At 39.7% G+C, this 12,876-nt stretch overlaps 1 protein-coding gene across 2 annotated transcripts; it reads left to right on the forward strand.

Moving 5' to 3' along the window:
* Positions 1–263: 263 nt before the first annotated feature.
* LOC138980529 (ubiquitin-like protein 7) lies at positions 264–12,373 on the forward strand. Of its 2 annotated transcripts, none has more exons than XM_070353426.1 (10): positions 264–469; positions 705–812; positions 2,264–2,343; positions 3,097–3,181; positions 3,759–3,816; positions 6,338–6,432; positions 6,868–6,920; positions 8,507–8,641; positions 9,790–9,894; positions 10,787–12,373. In XM_070353426.1, the coding sequence occupies exons 1-10, from the start codon at positions 322–324 to the stop codon at positions 10,913–10,915; spliced, it is 996 nt and encodes a 331-aa protein (XP_070209527.1). In that variant the 5' UTR covers positions 264–321; the 3' UTR covers positions 10,916–12,373. The 2 variants fall into 2 exon arrangements, with proteins under 2 accessions (XP_070209527.1, XP_070209533.1); XM_070353432.1 differs by having other exon boundaries at positions 9,793–9,894.
* Positions 12,374–12,876: the final 503 nt, after the last annotated feature.

Below are 12,876 nucleotides of genomic sequence, written 5' to 3' on the forward strand. Positions count from 1 at the left end.
ACTCAGTCATGATCACTTTTTTGACCAGTTTTGCTGGATCATCATGTGGCCCGCGGGTCTCTGCACGTACTCATTTGCGTGTTCATGCACATGAAACCATCGGCGTTTCGTTTTATAGTCTATCCCCCACCCCCACCCCCCATCACCCCCACCCCCACGATAAGTACTTAGTTAGTGGGCATAGTTGAAATGTTGGAGTTGCAAGCCTATCAAATGAATAAGTTTATTTGTAGTACTTGCGGTAAATCGCTGTTCGAGGGGAGATAACTCGCATGTTACTGACTCCAGTCGGCTGTCTCGTTTCACAAAAGAACGACGAAAATGACGTCGATTCGTGTATGTGTTTGTGATTTTACCGCAGGAAACAAAATTCATCGTTTTCCGGTTAATATACAAGATCCGGCTGGTAAAGTAGATGCACTTTTTTCAGAAGTCGCCAATGAACTGGGCTCCAACGAAAATGGGTTCGGTAAGTAAGAATGATCAAACTTGTCAGGTCATTCTGCCAGTGCTAGTGGTAAACAAAGCCAGACTTGCTGTTAGATAGTAAATTGATGACTCGCAACCAGTGTAATTTAGTGTAAACCTTGAACATTGTTTCAATGAATAACATGTAAGTGCTTGTTCAGGGTAAAAGGACATAAACGTACAGCTGAAAGTCGGAAACACAAACTAAAAGTCAATTTATTCTTTCTTATCTGCAGAGATGTTTTACTGTGGTCAGAAGCTGGAGAGAGAGGTGAATCTTGAAGCCATCAACTTAACACCCCAGTCAACAGTCTACGTTTTTCGCAAGCCACCAGCTCCTAAAGGTTTGAAATCTGTGTGTTTGCGTGTAGCAGATGCAGTACTGTGAGTGATATTAAAATCAGATATGTTTCCCCTAAAGATTTGATGAAAGTTGAAACGAATTTATACTTATCGCCACATATGTACAGTGTTGAGCTCCCTCAGTGTCTTACCTTTTTTGTATGCCTCTTCCACCTTCACCTCATCACTTGAGGCACAAAAAGGAAGCTCACCACTGAAGGCTGCAATAAATCTGTGTTTGGGTATCGCTGTATGTGTTATTTCTTTTGTTTTTGGTTATGTTTACCAGGGGTGTACCTTAACTTTTTTTGCTACCGGCCAGGGGAGCCGGTAAGTCAAAATTTGAACCGGCCCCCCAAAATTCCAACCGGCCCCCAACCAGCCGGGATTTCCAACCATATCAACGGCTCGTAGATCGCGGGTTGGCGGTGACAAACACACAAAAATCTACATTTATACAAACATTGCTCACATGCTTATTTTAAATGCCACAAACAAACAAAAGACATAAACAAACTTTGTATGTTTGGGGTGCTTTAATTATTCACTATGGTTCAATAACAAAGCAAACAGTAAAGTATCAATTCAATGAAGAACACATTTTATCAAATCAACATTAACCCACTCACTGTCACACAGTTAACCTCACTCTTAGTAGTCAAATGCACACCCTCATATATAGTCATACCATCAATCATTTACATGCTAAGGGAAACAATCACACACATGTCATCCCCTTTCTCAGTGTCACACAATCACACATTAACTTTCACTCTGTCTCGTAAAATTTTTGCCAGTCTTAAAAAGTTGCAGAATCTTTGGCACATCTAAATCTCTAAACACAAATTTACCTCCTGGTATCACATTCTGATCACAAGTTCGACACACAGCACAATGCATCTCCTGTTTCGTGTTGTCGTACACGAGCCATACTCTTTCTTCGCCGGTATCTGTCCTCTTCCATCTTTCCTGCCATTTTCTCTGCCGTGTTTTGTTTTCATACTGTCTTTTTTGACCTCTTTTTTCATCGTCCGTTCTCTGGGTTTTTTTGCGGCGGGGGAGTGACAGTGTCAATACATCTCCACATGTTTACAGGCGTGTGTACAGTACGACGTTTGAATGCGAGTGGGGAACTTCCGGAGGTAGTCGCGTTAGACGCGAGAAACATGGCGTCCAATATTATAGCAGACGAACCGCGCGAGATCTTTGTTCGCCGGCCGTTCCTATCGACTGCGTTCATCGAAATTTGAACCCGCCAGCGATTTCGGAAGAATTTTGAACCCGCCCGACGCGATTTGAACCCGCCGGGGGCGATTGGGCGACCGCCAAAATTCACCCCTGGTTTACCCCCATCTTGTTTATGTGAATTCTTGTGTGTGCGTATACATGTGTGTGTGTGTGTGTGTGTGTGTGTTTTAATGTATTCATTTACTTCTCTTTTCTCTTTCCACAGAGTCACCAAATGCACAGAAAGTTGGTGAGAAGGTTCTTTTGATTCAGAGGGCTGTACAGAATCCTAACTACAGGAAGACGGTATGATGTAACGATAGACATAAATAATAATGTATTATTTATACATCATATTCTTTATAAAATAAGTTGTGTCACAAATACTTGGTTAATCTTAAGTAGATAGTAGATATTTTGGGATTTCTGTGGTATTCACTGTGTGGACACATGTATTTAAAATTTTTGGATTTTGTTTGTTACCAAGTGAGTGACAATACAAGTTAAAGATTCACCCGAAAGTGTGGTACATTAGAACCCCCCTTTTATGACCCCCACCCCCATTATAAGACTTCCTCCGTTTTAAGACCTTGCTTTTTTCACATTTTCTGTTCATTACCTCTGTACATTAACCTCCGTTTTAAGACCTTGCTTTTTTCACATTTTCTGTTCATTACCTGTCCTCTGTACATTAACCTCCGTTTTAAGACCTTGCTTTTTTCACATTTTCTGTTCATTACCTCTGTACATTAACCTCCGTTTTAAGACCTTGCTTTTTTCACATTTTCTGTTCATTACCTCTGTACATGTAACCTCCGTTTTAAGACTCCTCCCTTTTTAAGACCTGGTTTTCTCAGATTTGTTCAAGGTCTTAAAAGGGCGGTTCCTCTTTACTGGAATCATGACAGATAAGAAATACTGCAAATCTAAACAACGAAGTGACTGTGGTAAGAAATACTGCAAACAATTGCTGAGATTTGGGTTTTATGTTCACAGAGAAATAAGGTTCCCATTTCTTTGTTGCAATGCAATGGAGTAAATAATCTGAATGTGTTGCAGGTTGACCAGATAATGACAAACTCAAAATCACTCCAAAAACTGCTATCAGCTGTCCCAGGTCTTGATGAAGATCCAATAATTTTATGTAAGTGTTTTTCTGTAGACGTACACAAGTGTTTGCTGCTTACCAGTTTCTTTACCATAAAACTGCACATGTGTGAGTGTTTATTATCTACCCAGGAAAGGTAACTGCAGACACCAGAAGTAGCTCAGATTCTAGTTTAGTTAAGTTTCAAATGAAATAAATAACTGCCTTTTAGTTATAGTTATATTATATAATCAAATGAGGTTGCCAGATCTCTTTTTATTTATTTTTTTTCTTCAAAATTGTTTTCTTCTGGCGATTTTACAATTTGACATGCAATGCATAGAAGTCACATGATAATAGAGTGGATATGGATATCTCTTTTTATATTATTTGAAACTTGCTTTTCATTGATTTCTCCTTGTGGTTGATTTGGAATTTTATTATATATGTATAGCGTATAATGGCTTTGAGGAATTTCTGCAAGCATGAGAATGACTGCATGTCAAAAATAATATCTTCTAACATGGTGTTATAGTCCAAACTGAAGTCACCACAGGAGATTGGCTTGCATATAATCTACCTGTATTTGTACATTCCCGTTTGCTGTTTCACATCTACTTGTTTTGTTTTTCAGCAATGCTTCAAGACCCAGAGCTTCTTCAGATTCTGGCGCATCGGCAAAACATTTACAAGTAAGTTGCGTCTTTCTATGGACACTCATTTACCAGTATTTATCCCCCCTCGGCAAAGATTGTTGGTTTGAAAGGTATCAATTTGACTGTCTACTCTAGTCTTTGGTTCTTGTTAGTCTTTCTCCTTCATGTTAGTAACCCTTTTTACATTTAGTCAAGTTTTGACTAAATGTTTTAACATAGAGGGGGGAATCGAGACGAGGGTCGTGGTGTATGTGTGTGTGTGTGTCTGTGTGTGTGTGTAGAGCGATTCAGACTAAACTACGGGGCCGATCTTTATGAAATTTGACATGAGAGTTCCTGGGTATGATATCCCCGGACGTTTTTTTCATTTTTTCGATAAATACCTTTGATGACGTCATATCCGGCTTTTTGTAAAAGTTGAGGCGGCACTGTCACACCCTCATTTTTCAATTAAATTGATTGAAATTTTGGCAATGCAATCTTCGACGAAGGCCGGGGTTTGGTATTGCATTTCAGCTTGGTGGCTTAAAAACTAATGAGTGAGTTTGGTCATTAAAAATCTGAAAATTGTAATTAAAATTATTTTTTTATAAAACGATCCAAAATTACTTTTATTTTATTCTTCATCATGTTCTGATTCCAAAAACATATAAATATGTTATATTCGAACAAGCTCTGAAAATTAAAAATATAAAAATTATGATTAAAATTAAATTTCCGAAATCGTTTTAAAAACTATTTCATCTTATTCCTTGTCGGTTCCTGATTCCAAAAACATATAGATACGATATGTTTGGATTAAAAACACGCTCAGAAAGTTAAAACGAAGAGAGGTACAGTAAAGCACAGCGCCATGGCTACCGCGCCAAACAGGCTTGTCACTTTCACTGCCTTTTGCACCAGCGGCGGACTACGTTCAGTTTCATTCTGTGAGTTCCACAGCTTGACTAAATGTAGTAATTTCGCCTTACGCGACTTGTTTACATTTAGTCAAGTTTTGACTAGAGGGGGAAACTAGACGAGGGTCGTGGTGTGTGTGTGTGTGTGTCTGTCTGTTTGTTTGTGCGTGTGTGTGTGTAGAGCGATTCAGAGTAAACTACTGGACCGATCTTTATGAAATTTTACATGAGAGTTCCTGGGGTATGATATCCCCAGAAGTTTTTTCCATTTTTTGGATAAATGTCTTTGATGACGTCATATCCGGCTTTTTGTAAAAGTTAAGGCGGCACTGTCACACCCTCATTTTTCAATAAAATTGATTGAAATTTTGGCCAAGTAGTCTTCGACGAAGGCCGGACTTTGGTATTGCATTTCAGCTTGGAGGCTTGAAAATTAATTAATGACTTTGGTCATTAAAAATCTGAAAATTGTAATTAAAATAATTTTTTTATAAAACGATTCAAAATTACGTTCATCTTATTCTTCACCATTTTCTGATTCCAAAAACATATAAATATGTTCTATTTGGATTAAAAACAAGCTCTGAAAATTAAAAATATAAAAATTATGATTAAAATAAAATTTCCGAAATCAATTTAAAAACAATTTCATCTTTCATTTCAATGTCGGTTCCTGATTCCAAACACACATAGATATGATATGTTTGGATTAAAAACACGCTCAGAAAGTTAAAACGAAGAGAGGTGCAGTAAAGCGTGCTATGCAGCACAGCGCAACCACTACCGCGCTAACAGGCTCGTCAATTTCACTGCCTTTTGCACGAGCGGCGGACTATGGTCCTTGTGAAAAAATGCAGTGCGTTCAGTTTCATTCTGTGAGTTCCACAGCTTGACAAAATGTAGTAATTTCGCCTTACGCGACTTGTTTTTCCTTATCGCAGTATCTCAGTTGTACCTGTGAATCTGAATGGGATGATAGAATACCTTTTGAACCGTCAAGTGTCCTTGCAGTACGGTTTTGCTGTGTTCTTTTTTAGAATATGTACACTTTGGTCAGATTGATAAATCAGTGAACAGCAAGAAGTGTCCTCCATTGGAATGTGCCTTTTTATTAGACAAACCTCACGAGCCACAATGCAGGTACTTGTACAGTGGAACCCCCCATTTTAAGACTCCCTCCTTTTTAAGACCCTGTTTTCTGAGACTTTCTGTTCATAACCTCTGTAACTGTGCCTCCATTTTAAGACTCCCTCCTTTTTAAGACCTGATTTTCTGAGACTTTCTGTTCATAACCTCTGTAACTGTGCCTCCATTTATGGCATTTTAAGACTCCCTCCTTTTTAAGACCCTGTTTTCTGAGACTTTCTGTTCATAACCTCTGTAACTGTGCCTCCATTTTAAGACTCCCTCCTTTTTAAGACCTGATTTTCTCAGATTTTTGGAGGTCTTAAAAAGGGGGTTCCACTGTACTGCTATACTGACCGAGTGTTTGATGTCAGATGCATTTCTGTCTTTGCAGAGCGATTTCTAGACAAGTTACACTTTCATCATTTGGGTGCAACCACATGTACACGTTGCTTTTTTTTACCTGTCGGTATACGTTGTAACAAAGTATGATCGCAGCTACCTGTAAATACGGTTCGTGTTTGTGCGTGCAGAGTCTGTAAAAAGCACCCATTGTTTGAGGCAGCAGCTGTCTACATTGCTGGTGTTGTGAGTGAAGAACACGCCAGAGATTCAACAAGGGCTAGAGGTGAGAGAGAGGGAAAGAATTCATGTTGACATGTGCCTCTGCTTACATTTTTAAGGACCAAGAAAAGTTGCAACAGGAAGGAGGTCAAGTTGACATTGTGGTCTTGAGTCATTTTGGTGTGTGTGTGCGTGCGTGTGTGGTAAATTGTCTTGTGGGGGGTAAATTGTCTTGTGGGGTAAATTGTCTTGTGGGGTAAATTGTCTTGTGGGGTAAATTGTTGTCTTGCTGCGTACTGTACTAAACTTTCTTTTAGCATTGGACCCCCTTGTTTGATAATATATGAGAAGATTATGTCTAAAAAGGGGGGGGGGGGGGGGATTTACAGAGGTTTTGGGCATAAAGTCCCAGGTGGCAGGGTCTTAAGGGGGAAGTGTAACATCATAAAATGGGGGTTTCACAGTAATTATTGTTTTGACGTACCATTTTTTCTTGCAGGAAATATGTACTCCCTGGATCAGATGTCAGATGATGAGGATGAGGGAAGTCAGGTACAGAGACACTTATACATCTATGCTAAATATACGGGGAAACAAGTTGACAAGGAAATTACAGGCTATACGGATATTTGTTTCTAAAATTTGCATTGGATTGTGTTATTTTAAGAATAGGTTGATCAGGAAAGCAGCTTTGTGTATGCAGGCTTGAATTTTTTCGACCAGTTGGGGGATTTCCACTTAGGGGATTCCTTTGGGGAATTCCTTTGGGTTTTTCTTTGGGTTTTTCACTTTCTTTGTGTGTGTGTGTACAATTTTGTTATCTCATGCCTGGTGTGATAGTAGATGTTAGATTCGATCAGTTCCTTTAAAGGAAAAGTCAAAAAGGAAAACATATTTTACCAAAGTATTCTGTTGGTTGTGCTACAGTAGCCTCTGTAAAAAATCTGAGAAAATTAACGGAAAGGAACTCTTAAAATGGAGGTACGTTTACACACTTAAATAAAATGAGAAAGTCTTAGAAAAGAAGGAGTCTTAAATAAAGGTTTCACTCTACAGCGATACCTGCCATGAAAGGACACCCTTGGGACAAGACCGAAGTGTCCCAACATCGCAGGTAGTCTGTCATGACAGGTTAAATTAAAGGCACAGTGCAGCTCACAGCCTTCGTTTTGCGTTTTTGTTGCAGCTGAGTGCATTTACAGTTCAAAAATCCTCCTATGGTAGTAAAACAAACCCAAAACTACCCAACGACGACATCTGTGAAGCTCGACAGTTTCTTGTTCACGCGAGTGCATAAATTAACCTAGTTATTACGTGGTGTTTGGTCGGAGTTCGATTCAACTGAGTGATTCCGGCCTCCATTTTGTTTTACACAAACTCATGATGACGTCTGACATAGTTTGCTTTAGTGACGTGTCTTTTTGTGCATGATGTGGTGATCTACCCGATCTAAATTTAGATCCAAAAATAGGTCAAGACCAGCCGGGTCCGAGTACGAAATTAATTCGTAAAAAAATCGCAGTTCTTGACTCTTTGGGTGCAAGTCAATGAAACTTGGTAGTTCTTCTGACGGATAGCTGCCTGAGGTATGACTAAAAGCCCCAGGGGCTCCGTGCACCTGGATTTGACAAGTTCAGTACCTTTAATGTTGGTCAAGATAATAGACAATAGGGCAACAAAGAGTGTCCTTGTATTGGAGATGGCCTCTCATCACATGGACCACTGTGTTTGCATAAACTTATTCCATTGTTTGCATACATTAGTACCTGTAAATGCAATGAAAGGATACCTTGGGACCATCACAAATTGTCCCTTCAGTGTAGGTAGCCTGTTGTGACAGGGGTTGGAAACGATACAGTGGAACTCCTCTTTTAGACCTCCAAAAATCTGAGAAAATCTGATCTTAAAAAGGAGGGAGTCTTAAAATGGGGGTAAATTTACAAAGTTTCTGAACACAAATTCTGAGAAAACAAGGTCTTAAAAGGGGGGTTCCACTGTAATAGACAAAAGGACAACAGAAGTTGTCTTTTGTTGGAAAGTGTCCTCTTATCGGAGGGACATCACATCACAGGTACCTCTGTGTATTCATGATATTATTGCGTCATTGATTGCACGTATGATTTTACTGTTATGCGCAGAGAGGAGCGGCAGGAGGAGGGGTCCCTCAGCAGCAGATCACAGCGTCTCAGCTAGCGGCCGCCCTGGCTGCTGCCACTGCCACTGCCACTGCCTCTGCTCCACGGCCGTCCACGTCTGCCACCTCGCCTGCTGGGGTGAGTCATTCTTTTTCTTCTTCTTCTGCGTTCATGGGCTGAAACTCCCACTTACACTCATGTGTTTTTTACGCGAATGACCAATTTTACCCTGCCATTTAGGCAGCCATATGCCGCTTTCATGGGAAATTGTTTTTGATTTTCACAAGATCATGAAAATCAGTAAGTGCTGAAGAAGAAGGAAATGGGACAGTAGAACCCCCCTTTTTAAGACCTCCAGAAAATCAGGGAGGGAGTCTTAAAATGGTGGTAAATTTACGAATTTATGGAGGTTATGAACAGACAAAGCGGGTTTTGTGTTTTGTCTCAGCATTTTTGGCTCTTAGACACAAGGGTGTGTGCGGGGACAAGGCAATTTTCTTTGAAAACATTCAAGTGATATGAGAAACACATGTTGATTTCACGGAATTTGAACGGAAAGGTAGAACTGCGGTGTGTAGATGAAGAGTGTTGTTTTTTTTATGCCGGGTAGAGAGTATGTTTAGTAACTTAATGACATGATATTGTGCTCTTGAGGGTGTTGTTGAGCTTTGCTCAAGGGATTGTAGTGAAACATGGAAGACATGATTGCTCAGAATGTTGTTGATATTTGAATCTTTTGTTTGTTTGTTTTTGTCAAGGAGAGGAGTGTATGAAGCTAAGCTTTCTGGTTTGCAAACAGAACACACCTCAGATAGTGCTTATGTAGGGGGCACCGTGGCAGGTTGAAGCGTTGTCGATCACAGTAGTTTGTGATGTTGGATCAATTAAATGTTGGGTTAAGTTGGGGTAGGTTTGCTTAGGCCAAACAAAAATATATGTTGGTTTAGGGTAACGTGACCCAAAAATATAGGGTTGGTAGGTCGGCTTTTAAAAAAAAAATTATTTTTAATTTAGTCGATTTTAAAGGCGGTTACTTCCCTTAGTCTCGGTATGGTTCGCAAAATGTGCCAAAAGTTGGGTTGTTTTTTTTAGAAATAAAAACAAGTTTTTGGGTCAGCAGGAAAAACTAGGGTCGGTCGGGTTATCCTCAACCAACATATTTTTTTGTTTGGCCTTGTGAGTTTGTGGCTCTGCAAATCAAGGGAGTATAACCATATCCAAGTTCCACTTCATGACTGTTAATGTATGTCTTCATGGTTTTTCTTTGTGTGTGTTTTTTTTTTTAGCAGGCAACCCGTGGTGGTCCTTCCGCCTCTGGGAGTGCTACCTCAGTTATCTCCCCTGACTTCTTCCAGCAGGCCATGATGACTGCTCAAAATACAGCTCTTGATGTGAGTGAAGTACTCAGTATCTGACCCCCCCCCCCCCCCCCCCCCATTTTATACTTTATGCTGACCCTGGAACTCTTAATTCTAACTCAAAAAACAAGAAAGGTATGTCATATCATTCATTCGCTTGGGACTTTCCCAACAAGCGGCTGACACATTCGATCAAGCTAAGACCTCGTTACTCATTGTTTGTCTGTGCACTTTAAAGGCCGTTGGCTCGATATATTTGTGAATGTATTGTTTTGTCAATGACAAACGTTCCAACAACCTACCTTTCTTTATTTTTTTATTCTGAATTTTGGAACGTCTCTTTTTTTGGGAATTTTCTTAATTCTGACATTAAATTTAGCGGTTTTTGGTAGAACATGTAAACGTCCAAGTCAGATGCGATGATAACCTAAAAAGGTTCCTGCAATGTATCGATCCTGATCCTGACCCTTATGACAATAATAATGCTTTGTCACAAGCCCCAATAACTTCAATGTTAATCATACTAATAAGCCGAGGAATGGATGACAGGTGATTGCCATTACTATGACATTATGCGCTTCCATTGTGGTGCAAATCCTGAGGCTATGGGGTTATTTTTGTCAAAAAATCTTCACGAAATCTACTTAGGGCTCAACTGAGGAAAGCCTTTACATTGAGAAAAATGTTCTGTTTTGTTTATCAAAAGGACACCATTATTCTCTGTGCATCTCATGCTCCATTGGTGGGTGCTTGTGTGGAACTACATCTGTCCTGGCAGACACACACTTTTTTATGCATTTTTAGAAGACAGAAGTCTGCAGCTTCCCGTTGAAAGTAGATTTAAAAATATTTCTCAAAATTTAACGTAAGTATAACACAAGCCTAAACAGTTGGTCAGTATTATTGGTTTTTTTAAAATTTTTAGGCGCAGCTCCAACAGATGCGAGACATGGGCATCTCAGACGAGCGTGCCGCACGTCAGGCATTGAACGCCACGGGGGGAGATTTGCAGGCTGCTCTGGACCTCATCTTTGGCGATAACACCATGGATTAAATGAGGTCGATTGTTGATGGTGTGCACTGGATCGCTGGCTATAGCAAGATGGTCATCCACTGGGTCTTTTGTATACTATGTTTTCACTAAAATCGGAAACGACTGCTTATCTGTGAGAAGACTTTAAGTGCAATTTAAGACATGCCTTTCAGTCTTCAGTCGATGTCTTGAAATAGCATAGTTTAATATGTGTGTGTTACAAATGAAATTAGTGGCGCTGTGTGTGTGTGTGTGTGTGGGGGGGGGGGGGTTAAAGAATACTAGGTTGCATGCTTGACACTGGTTCTGTGTTGGGGTTGTTGTACTACATGTGTTGTACTACATGTGTTGTATGTACTACATGTGAAATTTGGATTCAAAGTTTTTCATTACACTAAAGTTTAGGGGAATGTTACTGTTCTGTTGTTCTGATTTGGTGATATCAATTAACCCTTAGGCTGGTTGTCGCGACATATGTCGCGCTACTTTACGTATACTGTCACCTGGTTGTCACGACATATGTCGCGCTACTGGCTCAGTCTGTTTGGTCGGTTCCGATTACCTCCCATGGATGCGAAAACCTATATGACCGTTTTTCTTTATTTTTCTCTCTGTTAATTCACCAGTGGCTATGTAACATGTGTTACAGAATTGCACCAGTGTAAGGGTTAAGCTGGCTGCAGTGTGAAAATCCACACACTTCACCTCACTTTATGTTAAGATTCAGTTGACTTTTAAGACCTCCAAAAATCTGAGTCTTAAAATGGGGGTAAATTTAGATGTACTGAACTGAAAATCTGGAAAATGAAGGTCTTAATAAAGGGGAAGTCTTAAACTGGGGGTCTTTTCTTTTCTTTTCTTTATTTGGTGTTTAACGTCGTTTTCAACCACAAAGGTTATATCGCGACGGGGAAAGGGGGGAGATGGGATAGAACCACTTGTCAATTGTTTCTTGTTCACAAAAGCACAAACCAAAAATTTGCTCCAGGGGCTTGCAACGTAGTACAATATATGACCTTACTGGGAGAATGCAAGTTTCCAGTACAAAGGACTTAACATTTCTTACATACTGCTTGACTAAAATCTTTACAAAAATTGACTATATTCTATACAAGAAACACTTAACAAGGGTAAAAGGAGAAACAGAATCTGTTAGTCGCCTCTTACGACATGCTGGGGAGCATCAGGTAAATTCTTCCCCCTAACCCGCGGGGGGTGCCGGGAGTCTTAAAAGGAGGGTTCCACTGTGGTACTGATAATGAATGAGTGCTGCAGAAAATTGAACTTGATTGTATTGTGTAATATCGCAGGTGTTGTTTAAATTTGCACTAAGCATGCGAAACCAACGTTTGGTGCAAGGTTCATGTGTGGGAAAAACTAGTTTTGGATTGTTATTGATTGTCATTAAATTTGTGAGTGTTTCCTGTTTGTGTTCGTTTCTGAAACAAAAAATCCAAAGAAAAGCATTCATTCTTTCAACCTTTGTTTTGTCTGAATTTGTGACCTGTATGAAGCTTTGTAACAATATCTTTTACTTTGACATAAGCATCAAATCTAAACATTTTCTGTGCGTGATGGCTTTAAAACATTCTTGCCATAATTATGTCTGGACGCAAACCAATCAGTATGACGTGTACGTTTCTCTTTCAGGAAGAAAATGTATGTCTTTTACCATTTCTGTGTTTGACACTTTTGGTATGATCCTCATGTTGCCTTTTATTAATTGGTGTTCAAGACTGCACCTTGCATTTATTCACTTTCATTGTAATCATGCCAGAAGGGTTTTTCAAGAAACACACACATTCTCTTTCATTGGTGAATTTGGGTAAAAAAGCTCGTTTCAGACCGTTATTTTCTTTCAGCAGCACCTGTCTAAAAAAAAACCTCTGTATTTTCAGCTTTCTGCAGTGCAACATGCACACTTTGTTTCACACACACACATACTTTGACATACATGTAGCTGGAATTTCAGCTTCCGGCAG

This window comes from Littorina saxatilis, linkage group LG1, assembly GCF_037325665.1.
Source record: "Littorina saxatilis isolate snail1 linkage group LG1, US_GU_Lsax_2.0, whole genome shotgun sequence".
Classification (NCBI taxonomy): Eukaryota; Metazoa; Mollusca; class Gastropoda; order Littorinimorpha; family Littorinidae; genus Littorina; species Littorina saxatilis.

Bases quoted from the DNA above. Each gene is read 5' to 3' on its own strand.
- LOC138980529 (XM_070353426.1), top strand. From the start codon at position 322: ATGACGTCGATTCGTGTATGTGTTTGTGATTTTACCGCAGGAAACAAA. The intron at 2,344-3,096 runs GTATGATGTAAC...AATGTGTTGCAG, and splicing joins ATCCTAACTACAGGAAGACG to GTTGACCAGATAATGACAAA. The intron at 3,182-3,758 runs GTAAGTGTTTTT...TTTGTTTTTCAG, and splicing joins TGAAGATCCAATAATTTTAT to CAATGCTTCAAGACCCAGAG.